The following is a 19,692-nucleotide window of genomic DNA, read 5'->3' on the forward strand; positions in this document are numbered from 1 at the left end:
AGACCATTTGAAGAACAGCGGTTTCCAGTTTGTGTGAGAGAGGAAATCATTGGAGGCTTATGATATATGACAGAATCTGCCTATGACCAGGTAGAGCATGAACAGGCTGTCTTATGTCTAGTTGGAATTTAGGAGATCACTGTAAAAACCTAGGCGAGGGATAATGGTAGCTTGGACCATGATAATAGCACTGAAGATGATGGGAAGTGGTTAGATTCTGGATACAATTTGAGGATAGAGACAACAGGATTTAATAATAAATTGTAACACAGGGTATGAGAGACAAGAGAGAGTCAAGAATTACTTAATTCTTAAAGCTTATAGCTAATGCTGAAACAGAAAAAAATTGTATTTAATAATTTCCATTTTATTAGCCCACTCACCCTTATATTCTAATTCAGCCCATAAAATAAATGTTTACTCTGAGTTAATAGACAAATGTTAAATTCCATTAATAATCTATAGGGCTTTTGATTAAAAAAAATTCAGTTGATTGTAGAAGCTCCTATATTAGTATTGGAAAAAGTAAACTTAACAACCAATTTGCTAGGCATTAGTGTTCTATTTCTGATGGTAATTAAATAATACTGTATGTGTGAAATGCAATATAATATTTAAAACACTCAATTATATCCCACCAGGTCCTTTCCAATAGACCATCCTACCCAAGACTGCATTCCTTCCCATCACTCTCCCAACCTACCTTTGTTTTCTGTTGGGCTTTCCCTTTAGAATTTAAGTCCCATGTGGTCAAAAACCTTGTGTATCATATTCATCACTACATCCCTAGTGCCTACAGTCGGAGCACAGTAAATATTTGTTGAATCAATGAGGCAATATTTAAATATTTCCCACAGATAACAGTAGTGAGGAGAGTACTCTGGGGATGCAGAGATGAGTGAACCTTGAGCTGAAAAGGATTACAAACCACAGAGCGAGGCAGGCAGAAGAAACTAGCTAAACATAAAATGAAAGAAGAGCTATAGCAAACATTCAAGCAAAATGTCATAGAAGGACAATGAAAGGAGAAATTAATTCCAGTCCCGGAGGCTTCACTAAAGACAAAACATTCACCTAAGCTGTAAAATTAAAGTATGACATAGAAAGAAAAAAAGAAAAGGCAACTCTAAAATACCATCATAGCATGAGGGCATAAAACTCCAATTACATTTAGAGATTTGGAAACCAAGTATATTTGGGGCATGGAAAGCACGGCTACCAACGAACTGCATGGAGAGATGTCCTGGGTAATGGGGCTGGGAGAAGAGGCTGGGATCCTAGTAATGAGTAAAACTGGATCAGGGGATATGGAAATTTGAAAGGATTTGAAATAAAACCCAAGAGGAGCATATAGATGCCATTTTCATTGATTATATTAGTAAAAATAATGAAGGTTGGAGTGTGGGGAGAATGAGGAACTGTTGTTTATGAGTATAGAGTTTGAGTTTTGCAAGATGAAAATAGTTCTAGAGATTGTTTGCACAACAAGGTGAATGTAGTTAACACCACTAAACTGGACACTTAAAAATGATTAAGATTGCAAATTTTATGTTATGTATGTTTTACCACAATTTTTAGAGATGTTTAAATTCAGAAGATCTTCAAAAATATCATTGACATTTTGGGCTACTGATGACTATAAGTCTAGAACAGTTATATACTTACATTTTGCTTTTGATAAATATTTTTAATTTAAATAAAAGAAGGAAAAAGTGAAAACACAAATGGTGAACTTCCATTTACATTTTTTAAAAAAGGTAAAACTCGGCCAGGCCCAGTGGCTCATGCCTGTAATCCCAGCACTTTGGGAGGCTGAGACGGGTGGATCATGAGGTCAGGAGATCAAGACCATCCTGGCTAACACGGTGAAACCCCATCTCTACTAAAATACAAAAAATTAGCCGGGCGTGGTGGCACATGCCTGTAGTCCCAGCTACTTGGTAGGCTGAAGAAGAAGAATCGCTTGAACCTAGGAGGTGGAGGTTGCAGTGAGCCAAGATCGCGCCACTGTGCTCCAGCCTTGGTGACAAAGTGAGACTCTGTTTCAAAAAAAAAAGTAAAATTATTTGAATCATGACAAAACTACTGACCTCTTTCTCCTATAATTTCTGAAACACAACTAAAAATGGGAAAATGAGATAGGTAGTGAAGTAGACATTAAACTCTGCTGCAGAAAAGAAAGTGATGAAAGTTCAGGTGCTTGAGTATAAAAAGTTGTGAACTAGGAATGGGAAACCATGAATTCTATTCCTATCTGCAGTAACTAGTCTTAGGACTACAGACAGTTACTGTCCTACAAAGAGCTCTAGTTCTGTTTGTAAAAGGAGGGGATTAGATGAAATATCTTAAGGTCTTGACCAACTTGAGTTTTGTGTATAAGGATATATAAGCAAAAAGTTTCCCAATTTCAGATGAGGCAGGATTAAAAAGGATATCATTCTAACTTTAAAACGCTATGCTGTGCTTGACATTAAAAGAAAATAAAAAGAAAAGGAGAAACCTTCAATTTATTGACCTGAGAGAAAATCACCGCATTTTGCACTGTCTTTATAATTTGTCTATGACTCTTCAAATAAAATGAAAACTTTCCACAACATGGTAGAATATTAAACTTCAAAGTAAAGTAAAATTATTTTCAACTCAAAGTCATCACAAAACTAAGAATTTGTCAACATTAGGGGCTAAAACTGATAGCTTATGATATGCCCAAAATAAAAGCTTGAAAGTATTTTGATTTCTTCTTAAAATAAACATCTTTTAAAATTAAGTCATTTAATCCACCTGAAATGTATTTTGGTGTATGATGTGAGGCGATACTCTAACTTCCTTAATTTTCCCCAAACTATATATTAAATAATCTATACATCCACCATTAATTCATTGTTTCCTTGATCACATATTATTTTAAGTACTTGTGTGTATACTGGGGTGTTTTTCTGAGTTACCTATCCTCTGCCATCAATTATAGTGAATAAGTACTACACTGTTTCACTGACCTCAATTTTGGTGACTGAATTTTTCATTTAGAATTTCTATTTGATTCTTTTTTAATATACTATTGAAGTTTCTAATAAAATTCTCCAACTTGTTATCTAATTTCTTAAACATAGTGATCGTAGTTATTTAGACGTCTATGTCTGATAACTCTAATATCTAAACCAATGTAGGTGGCTCTCTGTTGTTGATCACTCCTAGCATGCCTGATAATTTTGAATGAAAGACAGACATTGTACATATTTGTAGAAATACTTTGGGGTTCTGGATGTTATCCACTACCCTTTGTGAGGAGTGAACTATTTCTGATTCCCTTTTACTCAAAGGTATAGCTTTTCAAGAGGGTCATCTGAAAGTCTGAAGTATTTACTGAAATCCCTCTTCCCTGGTGGGCCCTTAACCATGTGAAATTGCCAAAAGCTCTACTCCACTGAAATGACCATGATTATAATAAACTAGTAGACTAATTTAGGAGGTACTCACATTTTTGTAATAGTCTTTTTATCCAAGAATATGGTATAGCCCATCATTTATTCAAATCTTATATTTCTCTTCAAAATTATCTAGGTCTTTTTTCTTTTCCATATAGGCCCACTTATTTCTTAAAAGGAATAGAAAAATGCCTAGCTACATCCTGGAATGGAAGGGACATTTAAGTATAACATCAAAAGTAGATTTCTGGTTAATATGACCAAGATATATATTTAACTCCTGTTTTTCCTAAAATCCCTAAAATAATAGTGGAAAAAAATGTTTAAGGTATAAACCCACTAAGGTATAAATCCATTAGGACAAAGAGAACAGGAAAGAGCCTCAGAACCCTGAGACCCAGACACTGCTGGGATTCACGGACATTCCACGTAGGAAGACTGGGTCTAAAAGTTCCTTTCCATTCCCTGAACACTTAGGGAGTTACTATCTGCTTCCAGCTCCCTGATTTTTGAGAGACAAAAGGCTTTTTCTCTGGTTAAAAACACTGTACTCAAGAGTATAAGGCACGGTGGAGAGCAGGAGATACAAGGATTAAACAGTGGATTTGGTTGGAGACTGCATACTTCACAGTGGGATCCCTGGTTCCCTTCCTTCACCCTGCTCTCAGGATATGGAAACAAAGTGTAAGTCCTTTGGTCATGATGTTAGAGATGTACTTTCTGGGTAGACTGAAAAGCCTTAGAGAAAAGAATTTCAGATATTGGCATCTGAGGCTTTCTACAACAAAAAGGAGCTTTTGCCATCAGGTCACCTTATAAGTGAATTCATCAAGAATCTTTCTCCTAAACACAGGAAGAAACATAAAAAAAGAAAAAAAAAAAAAAAAAAAAGCTCAATATCACTAAGCATCAGAGAAATGCAAATCAAAGCCACAATGAGGTTGGGTGCAGTGGCTTATGCCTGTAATCCTAGCACTTCAGGAGGCAGAGGCAGGAAGATTACTTGAGCCCAGGAGTTTGAGACCAGCCTGGGCAACACAGCAAGACTCTGTCTCTACAAAAAACTAAGCATGGCAGCATGTACCTGTAGTCCCAGCTACTTGGGAGGCTGAGGTGAGAGGGTCCCTTGAGCTTGGGTGGTTGAGGGAACAGTGAGCTGTGCACTCTACTGCACTCCAGCCTGGGTGACAGAGTGAGACCCTGTCTCACAAAGAAAGAAAGAAAGAAAGAAAGAAAGAAAGAAATACACACACACACAAAAAACAACCCACAGTGAGACAGCATCTCACATTAGTCAGAATGGCTAGTATGAAAAAGTCAAAAGACAACAGATGCTGGTGAGGCTGTAGAGAAAAGAGAATGCTTATACACTGTTTGGTGGGAATGTCAATTAGTTTAGCCACTGTGGAAAACAGTTTGGAGATTTCTCAGAGAACTTAAAACAGAACTACCATTCAACCCAGTGAATCCTAATGCTGGGGCAGTATTAAAAAAAAAAAAAAAAAAAAAAAAAAAGACCACTAGAGCAGGGAGGGAGGAAGGAGGGCAAGGAATGAAAAACTATTGGGAACTGTGCTTAGAACCTGGATGATGGGACCACTTACACCCCAAATCTCAGCATCATGCATATACCCAGGTATATGTATCTCCCTGAATCAAAAACAAAAGCTGAAATAGTAACAAAAGAAAAAGAGAATCTTTGTACCCAAGCACACAGCTTCCTATGAACTTTTTACTCCTTCACTTTTAAAAATTAATAAATAGCTAAAGAATACTGGACATCTGACAAATGCCTCCAACATGAAAGACTGAGGGAAAAGCCCCTGAAAGTCATAATGCAGAGGAAAGGAAAATTGAAGAAGAAGAAAAAAACCTCTAGGTGATATTCTCAGAAAAGATAAAATATGACATCCATGAAATATCCATAGGACAGGATACTACGAAAAATGAAAATTTAAAACATGATAGCCAACATGCAAAACTCAATAGAAGAACTGCAAGATAAAAATCAAAGAAATTGCCTCAGGAGGTGTTACAAAAAGACAAAGCGACAGAAAATAAAGGAAAAAAGATAAATGCCTAGGTGAAAATCAACTATGCAAAATACAATCACCAATGAATGAGTATGCAAACATGCCATTTATAACACTATGTAGGTCTTTCTTTATAAACTTTCCTCTTTCTTATTTAATATTGAGCACCTACTATGTGAAAGACCCCATGGAATAATCATTATTATTTTACAGAAAGTATATAAGCCTATATAATAGACCGCAATCTTAGTAGTTAAAGGTCACGAAAGCATGTTGAAGAACAGAAGTATGTTTGTGGTCTGGATGATTTTGTAGAGCTGCCCTTAAAGTCTGGTAAGACCTCAAAGCCCAGTAACCCTGAAAGAAGGAAGGATATTCCAGGCAGAGAAAATAGTGTGAGCAGAGGGACAGAACCCCACAAAATTCAAGACACAGTAATTATTGTATTGGCTGAAGCACAGAGTGTTTAGTAGGAGAGAACTGTGGACAGAGAGGCTGTTATGACCAGCAGTGAACAAAGAATGTTTCTGTAATTTAGGAGCTGTGAAGATAATGCTGTGAAGTTCTGAACGGAACAAGGTTTATTCCCAGGTTGGATGTTAGTATAGAGCAGGAAAAAGAGCACTGGACGAACAGTCAGCCAATCTGCCCCTAAAAGCCCAAGGTTATAAGGCAGGTCACTTCACCACTATGGACCTAGCTTTAGAGATAAGCTACTGAAGTCTAAAATTCTGCACAGGAAATCGCTGCAAGTGTTCAAGCATCTGACTTCGTGGGATCAGATAAACTGGAAAGGTGACAATAGGAATAGGAAGATAGGTAGAGAATAAAACCTTAAGACAAAAACCTTAAATAGAACATATATTAAGAAACATAGCTGTATTGTAGATTAACTGTCCTGAAAATAGAAGCATACTGAGAATCAGAAGGCTACCTGTAGACGATCCACATGAACTTTGACTCCTCCAATTATTCCTTTTTTAAGGGCTGCCAGCATATCTAATATGGGGTTGAACCGGCTACCTCTAAAAAATATAAATAAACAAAATGTACACATTAACAACAGAATGGTGAATTAATAATCTAATACTAAGTGCCCCTTATATATACAAAGTATTCTACCACCTACTAAGAAGTATACAAAAAAATCCAAGGAGGCCTTTCTTCCCAAGAGCTCACTGCGTTCATGGCAGTGAGACACTTGCACCTTACTTCTTGTATCAACCTACCTTATATTGTCTTCCCGGATGAGAACAAGGAAAAGTGGACGTCCGTGCATTTTCCAATATTGTTTAATGAACTGCAGTGCATTCTGTCAAAACAGAATGAGGTAGGATGTAATGACACAGTATCTAAGATGAACAGGATGCTCAACCATGAGTGCCAAAGAGCCAACAAAATTCTTATGTAGCAAGACAGTTCACAATCCAACCCTGAATAACTTAGACTACTTAGGGGTAGAAGTGCTCTAGCAGGTTCTCTGGGTACATGCAAGTTATGCTGAACACCACTTGGAGTTCAATGATTTCAAACTTCATTCTTAAAAGTAATCACACTACATTTGTTTTAATGGTTTTTTCCCCCTCTTTTAAAAAATTTTAATCTATTTATCTGTTTATTTATTTAGAGACTGCCAAGGTTGGTCTAGAACTCCTGGGCTCAAGTTATCCACCTGCCTCAGCCTCTCAAAGTGCTGGGATTACAGGTATGAGCCAATGTGCTTGGCCTCCTTTTTTTAAAAAGCCTAAAATATACAGTTCAAGAATGGCCTCAGGGGGAACAATCACGCCAGCCATTCAGAAGATTAACTCACTTCATATTACTAGGGATTTATATTACAGCAGGTGGAGAAGACTGGACTGAATTTATACAGACCATTAGCAATGTAGAGGGAGTTCTTTATTTGACTAATTATCTATCTATCTATCTGTCAATCAATCAATCATCTCAAAGACTTAAATATAATCATCATCATCACATCAAAAACTTATACAATACTTCACCATATGCCAGGCACTATTTTTAGTACTTTACATATATTAACTCATTTAATCCTCAGAACACCCCTTAATTATTATTCAGTTTTACAGATGGGAAAACGAGGCACAGAGGAGTTAAGTAACTTGCCCAAGAACACACAGCTGGCAAGTGGCATAGCCAAGATTTTAACGAATGCAGTCTGGCTCCAGATTTCATGCTTTAAATCATGATTCTAACCTTCTCTGCTCTGTAAGTAGAAAAGGGAGTGAAGATTTTAACTCATGGAGTTATGAGTTAGTTGAGGTTTTACTGGATATTCTTCATGAATAAAATTATTTTGCTAATTTACCTTTTGTTCAAAAAGAGATAAACTGTCATATGAACATATTTTTCAAAATAGGTCCCCCTGTTTTTCTGAATTGTATCTTTTCATTTCATTTGTAGAAAGGCACAATAAGCAGTCATACAACTGTCTATAAGACAGAGGTCATCTATTATGCCAATGCTGCAAGTAATTTACACTCTCCAAAGCTATGCAGGTGGTTTTAGTGTCATGCTTTACACTGTGTTAACCTAGTATCACAGATATCTGGGAGTACTCAATATAGTAACATATGATAAAATCAGTGGAAACAAAGTCATTCCATTTTTAAGAAAGGTGTTCCGAAGCTACCTTTATGTCATCTATCAGCAGGAAAACATCCTGAGACATGTAGAAATCACTTAGGTCGAAAATAATCGGGTAACAAACCACAGTCTTTCCTAAAATGCGATAAATCTGTAAGGGAAAAAGTTTTAAAACAAATAACTAAAGAACATACCAAAGGCAAAGGTGCAGTACTATAAGTCTCAAAAATAAAAACTGATGTTTAATTCTGAATAAGCACATAAATTAATAGCTTGTGACATCCATATAATAGTTAAAAATTTTAGTTTCTTGATTGAATCAGTATACTAATAAACTTAAAGCAGTCTACCTCTAATATGATGGAAAAAGTCTGTGAGTAAATATTGTTATAATTAGATATTTTACAAAGCTTAGAAAAAATATATTTAGCAGTGAGGTGCTCCTTCATATTTATAAGACTTACACGATATTATGCAAAATAAGTAAGATTTACTAGCAGAAAATAATACTTTAGATAAGTAGTCTGAGTACATAATGAAAATGAAAAAGGATGCATAGCAGGTCAAACACCATTTCAGTATGTGGTATTAGAATCCAAAAACTACTTTTTGAGGACATTTCATGAGTACCTTTGATGTACCGAGGCAGCCAATGGGCCTATCTGGCCTTCCGGAGAGTCCTAACTTTTCGTTGATACCCAGGTGGAAATAAGCCTGTAAGACACAAGTTTGTAAGTTAGAGTCAGGTAAGAATCCATGTCACTTTCTTGCCCCTGAGTATTGCCCTGTTAATTTTTGATCTTTCCAGAGAGAAAGAAGCTAGGGAACCCTAATCCAAAAACTTGTAGGAAGACAAGCTAGCCAAAGATGTCAGCTTAGATTTTGGATTACTGAGAGATTTGAGAGCAAAACTTTTACAGATCTACTTAGCAATATTCTTAAATCTGATATTGTTCTTACACTGCTATAAATGTACAACGTGCATGACTCTGATTCATAAAAGAACACAAAGAGGCTAAGGCTTCCTGTATCATTAAAAAAATCTAGTTGTTTAACATTGTTAAAACTAGGCCCATAATCTCCTACTAAATTTCCACCTTCAAGTATTTCCCACCAAAATGAAAATGTCTTCATTGATTTTTTCTGATTATATACATTTTATGAAATATTCAAACCATATACTCAAAGTGAATGTTCCTGTTTATTTTCACAATCCCTTTTGCAACAACTATTTCTCTGATACATGCTGAAAGGAGTCTAGTTTATTGTATGATCCCTAAGGGGCACCAAGAGTATAGATAGGGTTAAAGACTCTTAAAAGTACATCAATAAATATATACTCATATTACACACATGTCAATATGTGTGTATATTTCCATAAATGGGTTCATATAACATATATTCTGTGTCCCATTTTTTAAACTTAATATTGTGGTATTCCAGTTTCAAGATGTTAAAATGGGCTGGGTGCGGTGTCTAGCGCCTGTAATCCCAGCATTTTGGGAGGCTGAGGTGGGCAGATCACGAGGTCAGGAGATCGAGACCATCCTGGCTAACATGGTGAAACCCCGTCTCTACTAAAAATACAAAAAATTAGCCGGGCATGGCGGCGGGTGCCTAGTAGTCCCAGCTACGAGGGAGGCTGAGGCAGGAGAATGGCGTGAATCCAGGAGGTGGAGCTTGCAGTGAGCCGAGATCATGCCACTGCACTCCAGCCTGGGCGACAGAGCAAGACTCCGTCTCAAACAAACAAACAAACAAACAAACAAACAAAGATGTTAAAATGAGTCTACACTTTTTCTGTACGTTCCTATGTTGAAATGATTGAAGAAATATTAAAATTGAGGGGGAAAGCTGGCCACAGTGGCTCATTCCTGTAATCCTAGCACTTTGGGAGGCCGAGGCAGGTGGATCACCTGAGGTCAGGAGTTCAAGACCTGCCTGGCCGACATGGTGAAACCTAGTCTCTACTAATAATACAAAAATTAGCTGGGCATGGTAGCACACACCTATAATCCTAGCTACTCGGGAGGCTGAGGCAGGAGAATTGCCTGAACCCAGGAGGCAGAGGTTGCAGTGAACCGAGATGGCGCCATTGCACTCCAGTCTGGGCGACAAGAGTGAAACTCCATCTCAAAAATAAATACATAAATAAATAAAAACTGAGGGGGAAAAGTCTGCAGAAGTATTACAAAACAGGGAAGGGTGTCACAGTGGAACAGAAACTTCTAGAATTTCTAGAAGGTTAAAAACAGATAGTCTTGGAATGAATTAGGAGTTAATCAGTGTCAGAGCTGAGCACTTAATCTAATCAAGAAGCCCCTTTACCTTTTTTAACTCCTGTCTCCTGATAAAGGTAGCTCCCATTTTTTTGTTATTTTAAAAATAATTCAATAAACATCTTTGGACAGTGTGTCATTATATCTGCAGGATAATTTCCTAGACTTGCTGGATCAAAGAGAATACATTCTCTTTGAAATATAATGTAAAGTTGGTCACCCTCTAGAAATAATGTACCAATTTATACTGGTATTAACTGTGTACAGGCCTTGCCACCTTCTTGGGTCAAAATAATATTTTGTTTTATCTTTTAAACTACTATATTAAAATATTCTGTGGTTCAGCATTTTCTAATATATTTAATGACTATTTGTATGTTTTGTAACTTTTTTCATTTGTTCCCTTTTCTATGGGGGAATTTGGCATCCTTTTTTGTTTTAAGAAATCTTGGTATATTAAGAGTATTGCCCCTTAAATACTTTGCCCAGTTTGCTCCTCTTCAGTGTTGTTATGAAATGTGAGAATGACTGCACAGTACGTGGAATCTCATTTCAACATGTGGTATTTCAATATAAACATTTTTCTACTAGGAAATTTCACAAGCACCTTTGATATGCCAGGCTGTTTGCTATATTTAGTTATACAGTATTTGTCAATCATTTCCTCAATGGCTTTTTGGCATTGGTATCATTCTAAAAATGGACTTCCCTTCCCAACAGCTAAAACATATTCTCCTATTTTTTATTCTAGTGCTTTTATATTTAAATAATTTTAAAAGTTTTCAATTTTTGATCTGTCTGCAATTTATTTTTACATTTAATGAGAGAAATTAACCTATATTTTCCTAAATGGAAAATCAAACCAACTATCTCTACACAATCTAGTGATTGTGATTTGGACCGATTTCACATAATAACTTCATTGTATACAAAATTAGTGGTGTTGCCAGAGCTCTCTGTTCACTGACATAGTGCACACATCTATGTGAGAGTTGGGTTTGTATCTCTTTCTCCTTTCGAGTTGTACATTCCTGTAGAACAGCAGCCCAAGTTGGCACTGTGCCTAGTATGTAGCTGGTGCTCAGGAAATACTTGATAGATGAATGAGGGAGCAACTGAATATTCTCCTGAGCCACACGTGCTGTGAATATTGATTCTAGAATAGCAGTGATTTTAGACAAAGTCAACTGGCCAGAAACGGTGCTTTATAAGCATTATGTTGCATAGCTGCACTGAAACCACAGCACATAACACTAGATGCAGCCCCCTTTACCTCATTTATTAATAGTTTCAAATTTTCAGAAATAAATGTATAGTAAAATGTGTTGATCTAGGTGGGTTTCCTTTAAATACTACTCTTTGTTACAGTAAAAGGATTCTCCTTAACTTTCTGAACCATGGTATGGCAGGTCTGTGACTATTTAGTGCTCCCCACATTCCAGGGTGCATATAACACTGCCCCCATGTTGTACACATTCATAACATTTAGTGCACCGAAAGACATAGTAGTGACCAAACTACCCAGAAATACAGAAGTACTTCATACTAGGTCTGTACCATAGAGCAGAATTCTGTATTCCGATCCCCATGAAGCAAATCACACTATAGTCATCACATCATGAATATTAACCACATGCTGTGTAAAAGCCCTGCTCTCAGCTGTCTGCCTTCACATCCTCTTCAGTGGGCTGAGGGAGGGAGTGGCTTCTCAGAAGAAAGGGAGCAACTGCTAGCATAAGAATATGTGCATCAGCTAAGATTTGAGGGAACACCTTTACTTTGAACAGGCAGACTTATAAGGAGCAGAATACTAGGTAATATATCTTAGAGGATGAATTCCAAAGAGTAGCTACTTAGGAACACAGATGCTACAGCTACAACCAAAAAACAATCTTCCATCTCAACACATGCATAGGAAGGTCGGCTCTTGCTCACAAGTCTGTCTTTTTAGCCACACGACACCAAAATTGCAAGTCGTTTGTTAACACCGTCTTTAAAACAAGATATAAAATAAGCCAGGAACTGTTTTAAGTCTTCACTTGCTCTGTAACAGAAGGCCTTCTACTGCCTCTGATTCCACAAGCACTTTGTATGAACATCTATTATAACAGTTATCAAAGTGAACTGTAATTCACTGTTTTTTTTCTGTCAAACCAGTACTCAGAGGTCACTGAGAACAGGGACAAAGTCATTTCATCTGAGTGTCCTACACAGTGCTCTGCATATAGCATGTGTTTGTTGCTGAATGAATGAATATCACATTCAAGTCATCTGCTCTCCATGTTAGCCTTTTAAATCTTGATTGCATGTTGTCTGGTAGGATATAAACTCACCTACTATTAAAATAAGTTGCTAATATTAATTAGACTAGAAAAAACAGATTTGGGTTAATTTGTTTTAAGAGTATGTTTATCAAAGAATAAGCTTTGTTGGCATTCTCTAGAGCTTTCAGCAGGAGAGCATAAAAGTGTATTAGCAGCCGACAGCCTGCCGCTAAATACTAAGAGCACAGCGTGGGAGCCTTAGATTTTGGCATCCTTCCCTCTCCTTCCATGTTGCTTCCACTCCTTGCCTTGTAACATTATGTACATCTGGGTATGAGTTTAAATTGTTACCTACTCTAGGGATCCTTGTATTTTCAGCTTTATCTCTTGGCAGGGTGGCGGTGGTTAAATTTATTAGAGAAGGTGTAAGGACTCTCCAAGACCTGGTGCTCTTGGCGACCTGACACCCAGGTTCTGGTTTGTGTTGCCTAATGTCAAGATCCAGCCCTGATACCAGAGTCCTGCATTTTCCCATGTAATATGTACCTTTCTTCTCTAAGCCTTCATTTTTGTGTTATAGCAACAAGACTTTGACTACAACCATTTATGTTAAGCTAACGAACTTAATCATGTCTTCTTGAGATATACTGTTATAAAGACTTCTACTACACACTGAGCAGTTTGTTCTTATGTTGTTTTTAACAATTACTAAATAAAAATGGCAGTTTATAAATAAGTAGTCGGTGGGAGTCAACAATGTCCTGTCTCTAATGAGCAAGAATATTCACAGGCATAGGCAATAACAGATCCATTTACAGAGCAGTGCATGCAAAAGGCCTCAAACATTACCTTTTAATTCCATCCCAAATACGTATGGAACTACATCAATGATAAACATACAGATGTTACTTTTACTTTATAATTGCTTTGAGACCCAGCAAACCAAAGGGGCTAAAATTACTTCAGACACCAAACAGGAAGGCGAGAGAAAAAAGGAAAGTAGTAAATATCAAAAATATTTAGGTATGAGAAGGTTTTCTTTTAAACAAACCTTCTTACATCTAAATATTTTTTGATAATCAAAGACAAAAAAATCAAAGATAAAAAGAGGAAAAAATCAAATCAAAATGTAAGAATACATTTTGATAAAAGAGAAAAAAATCAAATCAAAATATAAGAATAATTTTATTTCTATTAAAATTTAGACTAACTTGTTGTTTAACTGCTCATCCTAGGTTAGTAATAGAGTTAAGAAAGAAGTAGAAATCAACAAGACCTATAAACATAATGTACACACACACACACACACACACAGAGTGCAAAGTTTTTTTTAGTAACAATTTCCACTAAAGTGAACTTCTCCATTTAATTAGAAGCTTTTGGATTACTGGTCCTATACCAGAATCAGATTTTAACTGTGTGACTTGTCTGTAAACTAAGTCCAGCCATCAAGCTCTAGTACCTCTACAAAGTAAGGAAAGTAAAAGGCAGAATCACTTACTTTTACAAGCTCCTGCTGAGGCCATATCTGAATGGGTTCTACTTGTTGAGGAGTTTGAGTTTGAATACCATATGTGTTCAGAAAAACTTGAAGTCTAAAGATCATAGGGAAAAAAAGAGATGTTTTTAGAAAACACATTTACAGTTTAGGAAGCAATGAAGGAGGAGGATAAAAGGGAACATGCTAACTTGGAGGGCATTATTAATTTGTTAGTATTAGCAATTTGCCATCTGCACTAGACTTCAGAGGTCCTTATGGATCCTCCACGAAGCATCAGATGGAAACATGAGGGGCTGGCAGGGAGGGTAAGCACTGATTTTGGTAATCCCATGTGTTTGCATGAATTTCTCAAAACTACAACCCAGGCAACACTGGCACTGGTCACAGTCTTTAATATTCACAACTAAAACAAAATTATTTTTAAACATGAAAAGAATAATATGCTGGCCATTTAAAGTGACATTAATGATAGCCCTGAAAGCCTGTAAAGGAGTTTCTGAAGTTAATATCTTCTACCATACTCGATATTGTAAACATAAAGCAATCATTTCCCCTTCCCTCCCCACAAAAAAACACACCACCCACTTGGATTTCATACCTTTGGCTTTCTGCTATAAGTGCCACATAAACTACCAAATCATTTTCCAGTGGGCCCTGTAATGCAGAATAAGGGAAGGGGAAAACATTTTAAAAGATCTGGTCATCATCAGCTACAGTGAGAATCAAGGACAATATTAACCATCTCTAAGCAGTTCATTAAAATGATGGGCACTAGCTGGCTCTCAGCGGCCACCTTTCTTTCCTTGCTTGCCACTGCCTACTAATCAATTTGATGGTGTAGACAGAGTAATGGAACACCAAGGAATGGAAAGCTGTAAACCTCATCACTACCACAGGGGCTAGCCTGTCAGGGTTATTTTGAATGATGCATAAGAGTAGTTTGGGGACCGAGAGTCATTTTCCATCATTTAACTCTAAAGGGAAGAGGAGGAACTAAAAATAAAAACCCAATTTACGTATTCTCTGTAAAAAAAAAACGACCATGAGTTAAAATTGTTCATCTGACATCTTAACCACATATAAGGTTATTCCCTTTCTTGTTAGCCAATTTTCCTTTGGCACCTTCTACATCTAAATAGCTTTATTCTAATAGATAATTCTTATAATAGAGCATGAACTACCCAGTTGACTATGTAATTAACATTATGTTCATTAAATACAAGCTGTTGGACTTAATAGTTCTAATCAAAGATGGTGTTGGATATTTGCTACTCATTTTTTGTGTGATAAAGATTCACTATAACATGTATTATACATGTTAAATTGAACCCAATTTTGGAACGTGTATATAATTAACAGAGAACATTAAGAAGCACCAATAAATTGTAGTATTAGGGAGCTCTGAAAATACTGATCAAACATAACTCTTTTATAGTAATGAATCCAACAGTCCCAATAATATGCTGTAAAACATTTGATTTATCATCAATCAGTTCCTCTCTATGGTATTCAATATGCCACTGAAATTTATGTATGATGGAAGGCAAGAAACACCGGCATACATATATCAGCAGTAAATACCATACAATCAAAGGGATGGTTCCCAGAATCATCGTGAAAGTGCCATTTCAGGCAGACTTTCATTTGATTTAAATGAATGTGCAAGAGAAAATGTGATTCAACAATCCAACAAAAACAAATACCCATTTAAAATTTTATAAATTCTGTTTTTACTTGATAAAGACCTTATAATTAAATGTTTCTCAAAAGGATGAGAAAAAAGTTAAGTTTTCAAAGCCTCATCAAGATTTCTAACAACAAATGAAAAAATTAAGCTCTATTTCTCTTGGATGAGATCTAGTATTTACTGCTTTAAAAGGAAGAGTAACCTTAGAATAGGCCATTATGTACAATCTTCAGGACAGTTATGGGATTCTTAAATAAAAAGCAAATGAAAACATACTAGAATACAGATGATATTTCAATAATAAATAAGGCAACTTACAGATTGTAATTGGCAAACTGGAATCTTCTTTTTGAATCATAGGTCTGTTTAGGATATTGTTTCCACTTGTGTAACAGAGTACTCAGATCTAAAATGGTCACTATACATGTTGAATCATACTGAGCATCTAGTTAGGGGACTGTTAGAGGGCTGAAGAGCTCTTTGATTGTAAAAACTAAGCATTTCAGATAGTCTGGTTCACAAACCATCTACCACAATGAGCTTGGACTTAGAACTCCAGCCCAAGTGGGACCCTTTGCCCCACTCACCACTGAGAGAAAGAATTCAGCTCGGACAGCCCCACTCCTAAAACTCTCTTCCTTTCACTGCCAAAGTTGAAACCATCTGTTCTGTTTTTACCATTTTCTTCAAACCACCACTATTGGTTTCTTTGTTTGTTTGTTTGTTTGAGACAGGTTTTCACTCTGTTGCCCAGGCTGGATTGTAGTGGTGTGATCCTTGCTCACTGCAGCCTAGACCTCCTGGGCTCAGGTGATCCTCCTGCCTCAGCCTCCCAAGTAGCTGGGACTACAGGTGCGCACCACCACACCTGACTAATTTATATATATATATTTTAGAGACAGATTTCACCATATTGCCAAGGCTGGTCCTGAACTCCTGGGCTCAAGCGATCTGCCCACATTGACCTCCCAAAGTGTTGGGATTAGAGGTGTGAGCCACTGCATCCAGCAAACCACCACCACTGTTGTTCAAAACCCATTAAGTCTCTCTGATAATTTCCTAATAGTAATTAATACCTTCTTTTCTGAATGGCATTTTTCCTAATAATATAATAATACTTTCTGCTCATAGGTCACAAACACACACACACATATATACACATACTCAAGCCCTGTGTGGTACTAGTAATCTTCATTTTACAGACATTTGTTGATTCATTCATCTGACCAAGAGGACACTAATCCACAAGACTCCATGTTAGAATATGAATATGATCCAATGTCTCTCCTTGAGGAGTTCAGTCTACTAGGAGAGATGGATAACAGATAAGATTTCACACACGTGTTTACTATCACATAAAAGTATTTTACTGGTATCTTTCTTTGGCAGATCTACCTCATTAAAAAAAAAAGTGACTGCAGGACATGACATTCTGTGGATATACCATACTTTATTTTTAAAATGTTTGTGTTGATGGACATTTAAATGGTTTCCAATTTTTCATTTCTACAGAGAATATAATAATTGTGGCTGGGCACGGTGGCTCAAGCCTGTAATCCCAGCACTTTGGGAGGCCGAGACGGGCGGATCACGAGGTCAGGAGATCGAGACCATCCTGGCTAACATGGTGAATCCCCGTCTCTACTAAAAAATACAAAAAACTAGCTGGGCGAGGTGGCAGGTGCCTGTAGTCCCAGCTTACTTGGGAGGCTGAGGCAGGAGAATGGCGTAAACCCAGGAGGCGGAGCTTGCAGTGAGCTGAGATCCCGCCACTGCACTCCAGCCTGGGCGACAGAGCGAGACTCCGTCTCCAAAAAAAAAAAAAAAAAAAAAAAAACAAAAAATTGTCCCTATCTCAGAAAACTGCAAACAAAGTGCTAAGCACAGTATTTCCCACAAAAACACTCAATAAAGGGCACTAATTCTTGCTGTAGTTGCACATTTGCTTTATTGTTATCTTCATACCTATCCTTGGACAGCTGCTGCCCTCCTCCTTGTCTAGATTTGCTATAATGCCTATGTTGCCCTAGATCCCATTGGCTTCCACCATTCTAAGACATCCTATTTTTTTATATGGCTAGTTCTTCCCCAAATGATTCTGAACGTCTTTTTAAAGACATCCTCAGGTGACTTAACACCTTCTTTAATGCTATGGTCTGAATGTGTATGTTCCTCCTGAAATTCAGGTTGAAATTTTAATCCCCAAGGTGATGGTATTGGCAAGGGATAAGGGGCTGCAGAATGGAGAGGGGTGCTTTGGGAGGTAATTAGGTCATGAGGGCAGAACCCTCATGAGCACGATTGGTATCCTTATAAAACAGGTCCTGCCCCCTTTCCATCATGTGAGGACACAGGGAGAAGGCACCATTTATGAACCAGAGAGCAGGCCCACACCAGACACTCAATCTACCAGCACCGTGGTCTTGGATCACCCAGCTTTTAGAACTGCAAGAAATAAATTTCTGATGTTGATATGCTACCCAGTTTATGGCATTTTGTTATAGCAACCTGAACAAACTAAGACACTTAGCTACTACCCATTTTTTTTCCTTTCATTTCTCAAACATAAGACTATAATTATGTCCTTACCTTTCTTGCCTCTGAACTTCTGCCCTCTACAATCTATCCTGCCCTGTCTTTAGAGATACATAATCCTAACACAAGTCTATGGTCACATATTCATTCTATTCATTCTCTTTCTCAAATCTCATAAACTCTAGTAGCTTTAAGCTATTATCTCTAAGTGTCATAGGATCCTTGGGGAGTCATTTTGCCAGCCAGAAACCATTGTGGCCAGTGAAGCCTTCTACTTGAATATTGTCCACACCAACTGGGCTCCTTCCACCCACGTGGCCTGGTAGGCTGTGCTCAGCTTGCACTACCAGCCTGGATCCCACACTTGTCAAGGATGAGCCAGGCGTGGGGTAGTGAGGGGTATGTGGGTGAGCAATGTGATGAGCCGGGCAGAGGGGGGCGGTGCATGTTTCAGCCTTGTTTGTGTTACAGCTCTTTCAGTCCTGCCAACTTGGTGAGTCCCAAGTTCTTGTCCCATGTCCAGGAAGAATGAGGCACACAGACAACTAGAGGGTGAGCAAGGCAGAAAGGAGCTTTATTGAGTGACAGAATAGCTCTCAGTAGACCCAAAGTGGGTAGCTCCTTTCTGCATGCAGGTCATCCCAATGAGTCAAGGAGACCTGAAGACCTGAAGTGGGTAGCTCTTTCCTGCAGCTGGTAGTCCCTATGTCTGGCTGAGTCTGGGGGTTTTTATGGGCTCAGAAGGGAGGAAGTGCATGCTGATTGGTCCATGGGTGGGCCTGGAAAAAGCACAGGTTCTCACTCTGGGCTGCAGACTCCACCCAGGGGTGGCAGCGTGGCCCTCAGGCTTCAGGTAATCCCTGGTTTGAAGGTGGAGTTTCACCAGGGACCCGCCACACCTGCTGCCCAGGAGCCTGTTTGCTTCCTGCCATCATTAACATGCTGTCCAGGGTGCCCAGGCTGTTTGTGCCAAGGGGTACCTGTAGGCCCACGACAAGCTGCCCTTAGCCCCACCGGCCTCCCTTCTGTGCTCAAAGCCCAGAGGGGGCTGAGGCAGCAGGGGGTTGGCATGTCAATGCTGCCCTGAGCTGATGCACACCCAGCTGTGTTGCATCAGCACCCAGGCTCAGTCACAACTTTGTTCCGTACTGCAGCAGGTGCTGGGAGTGGGGAGAGGCCAGGGAATGAGAGCAGGCACTTCTGAGCCTGTGGGGGCCGGGGGCTTCCCAGGCCCCCATGAGTACAAGGATGCCTGGGTCTGGATCTGCGGCTGGACAGCTGCAGCTGCACCTGAAAGCATGGGGCTCCTGCCCCACCAACTCAGTAGGGAGTGGGGCTCCTGCCTGCTCCTGGCCCCCTCT

General features: G+C 38.3%; 1 protein-coding gene across 5 annotated transcripts in view; it reads right to left on the reverse strand.

The window, feature by feature from the left end:
- PHKB (phosphorylase kinase regulatory subunit beta) overlaps positions 1-19,692 on the reverse strand; it is a 255,797-nt gene that overhangs the window by 45,584 nt on the left and 190,521 nt on the right. For all 5 annotated transcript variants that reach the window (XM_030925696.1, XM_010354865.2, XM_010354864.2 and 2 more), the window contains 6 exons: positions 14,708-14,763; positions 14,110-14,203; positions 8,696-8,779; positions 8,112-8,216; positions 6,688-6,770; positions 6,393-6,483 (listed from right to left, as the gene is read on the reverse strand). In XM_030925696.1, the coding sequence (XP_030781556.1) occupies positions 6,393-6,483; positions 6,688-6,770; positions 8,112-8,216; positions 8,696-8,779; positions 14,110-14,203; positions 14,708-14,763 (513 nt within the window). The remainder of the gene's footprint in view (positions 1-6,392; positions 6,484-6,687; positions 6,771-8,111; positions 8,217-8,695; positions 8,780-14,109; positions 14,204-14,707; positions 14,764-19,692) is intronic.

This window comes from Rhinopithecus roxellana, chromosome 20, assembly GCF_007565055.1.
Source record: "Rhinopithecus roxellana isolate Shanxi Qingling chromosome 20, ASM756505v1, whole genome shotgun sequence".
NCBI lineage: Eukaryota > Metazoa > Chordata > Mammalia > Primates > Cercopithecidae > Rhinopithecus > Rhinopithecus roxellana.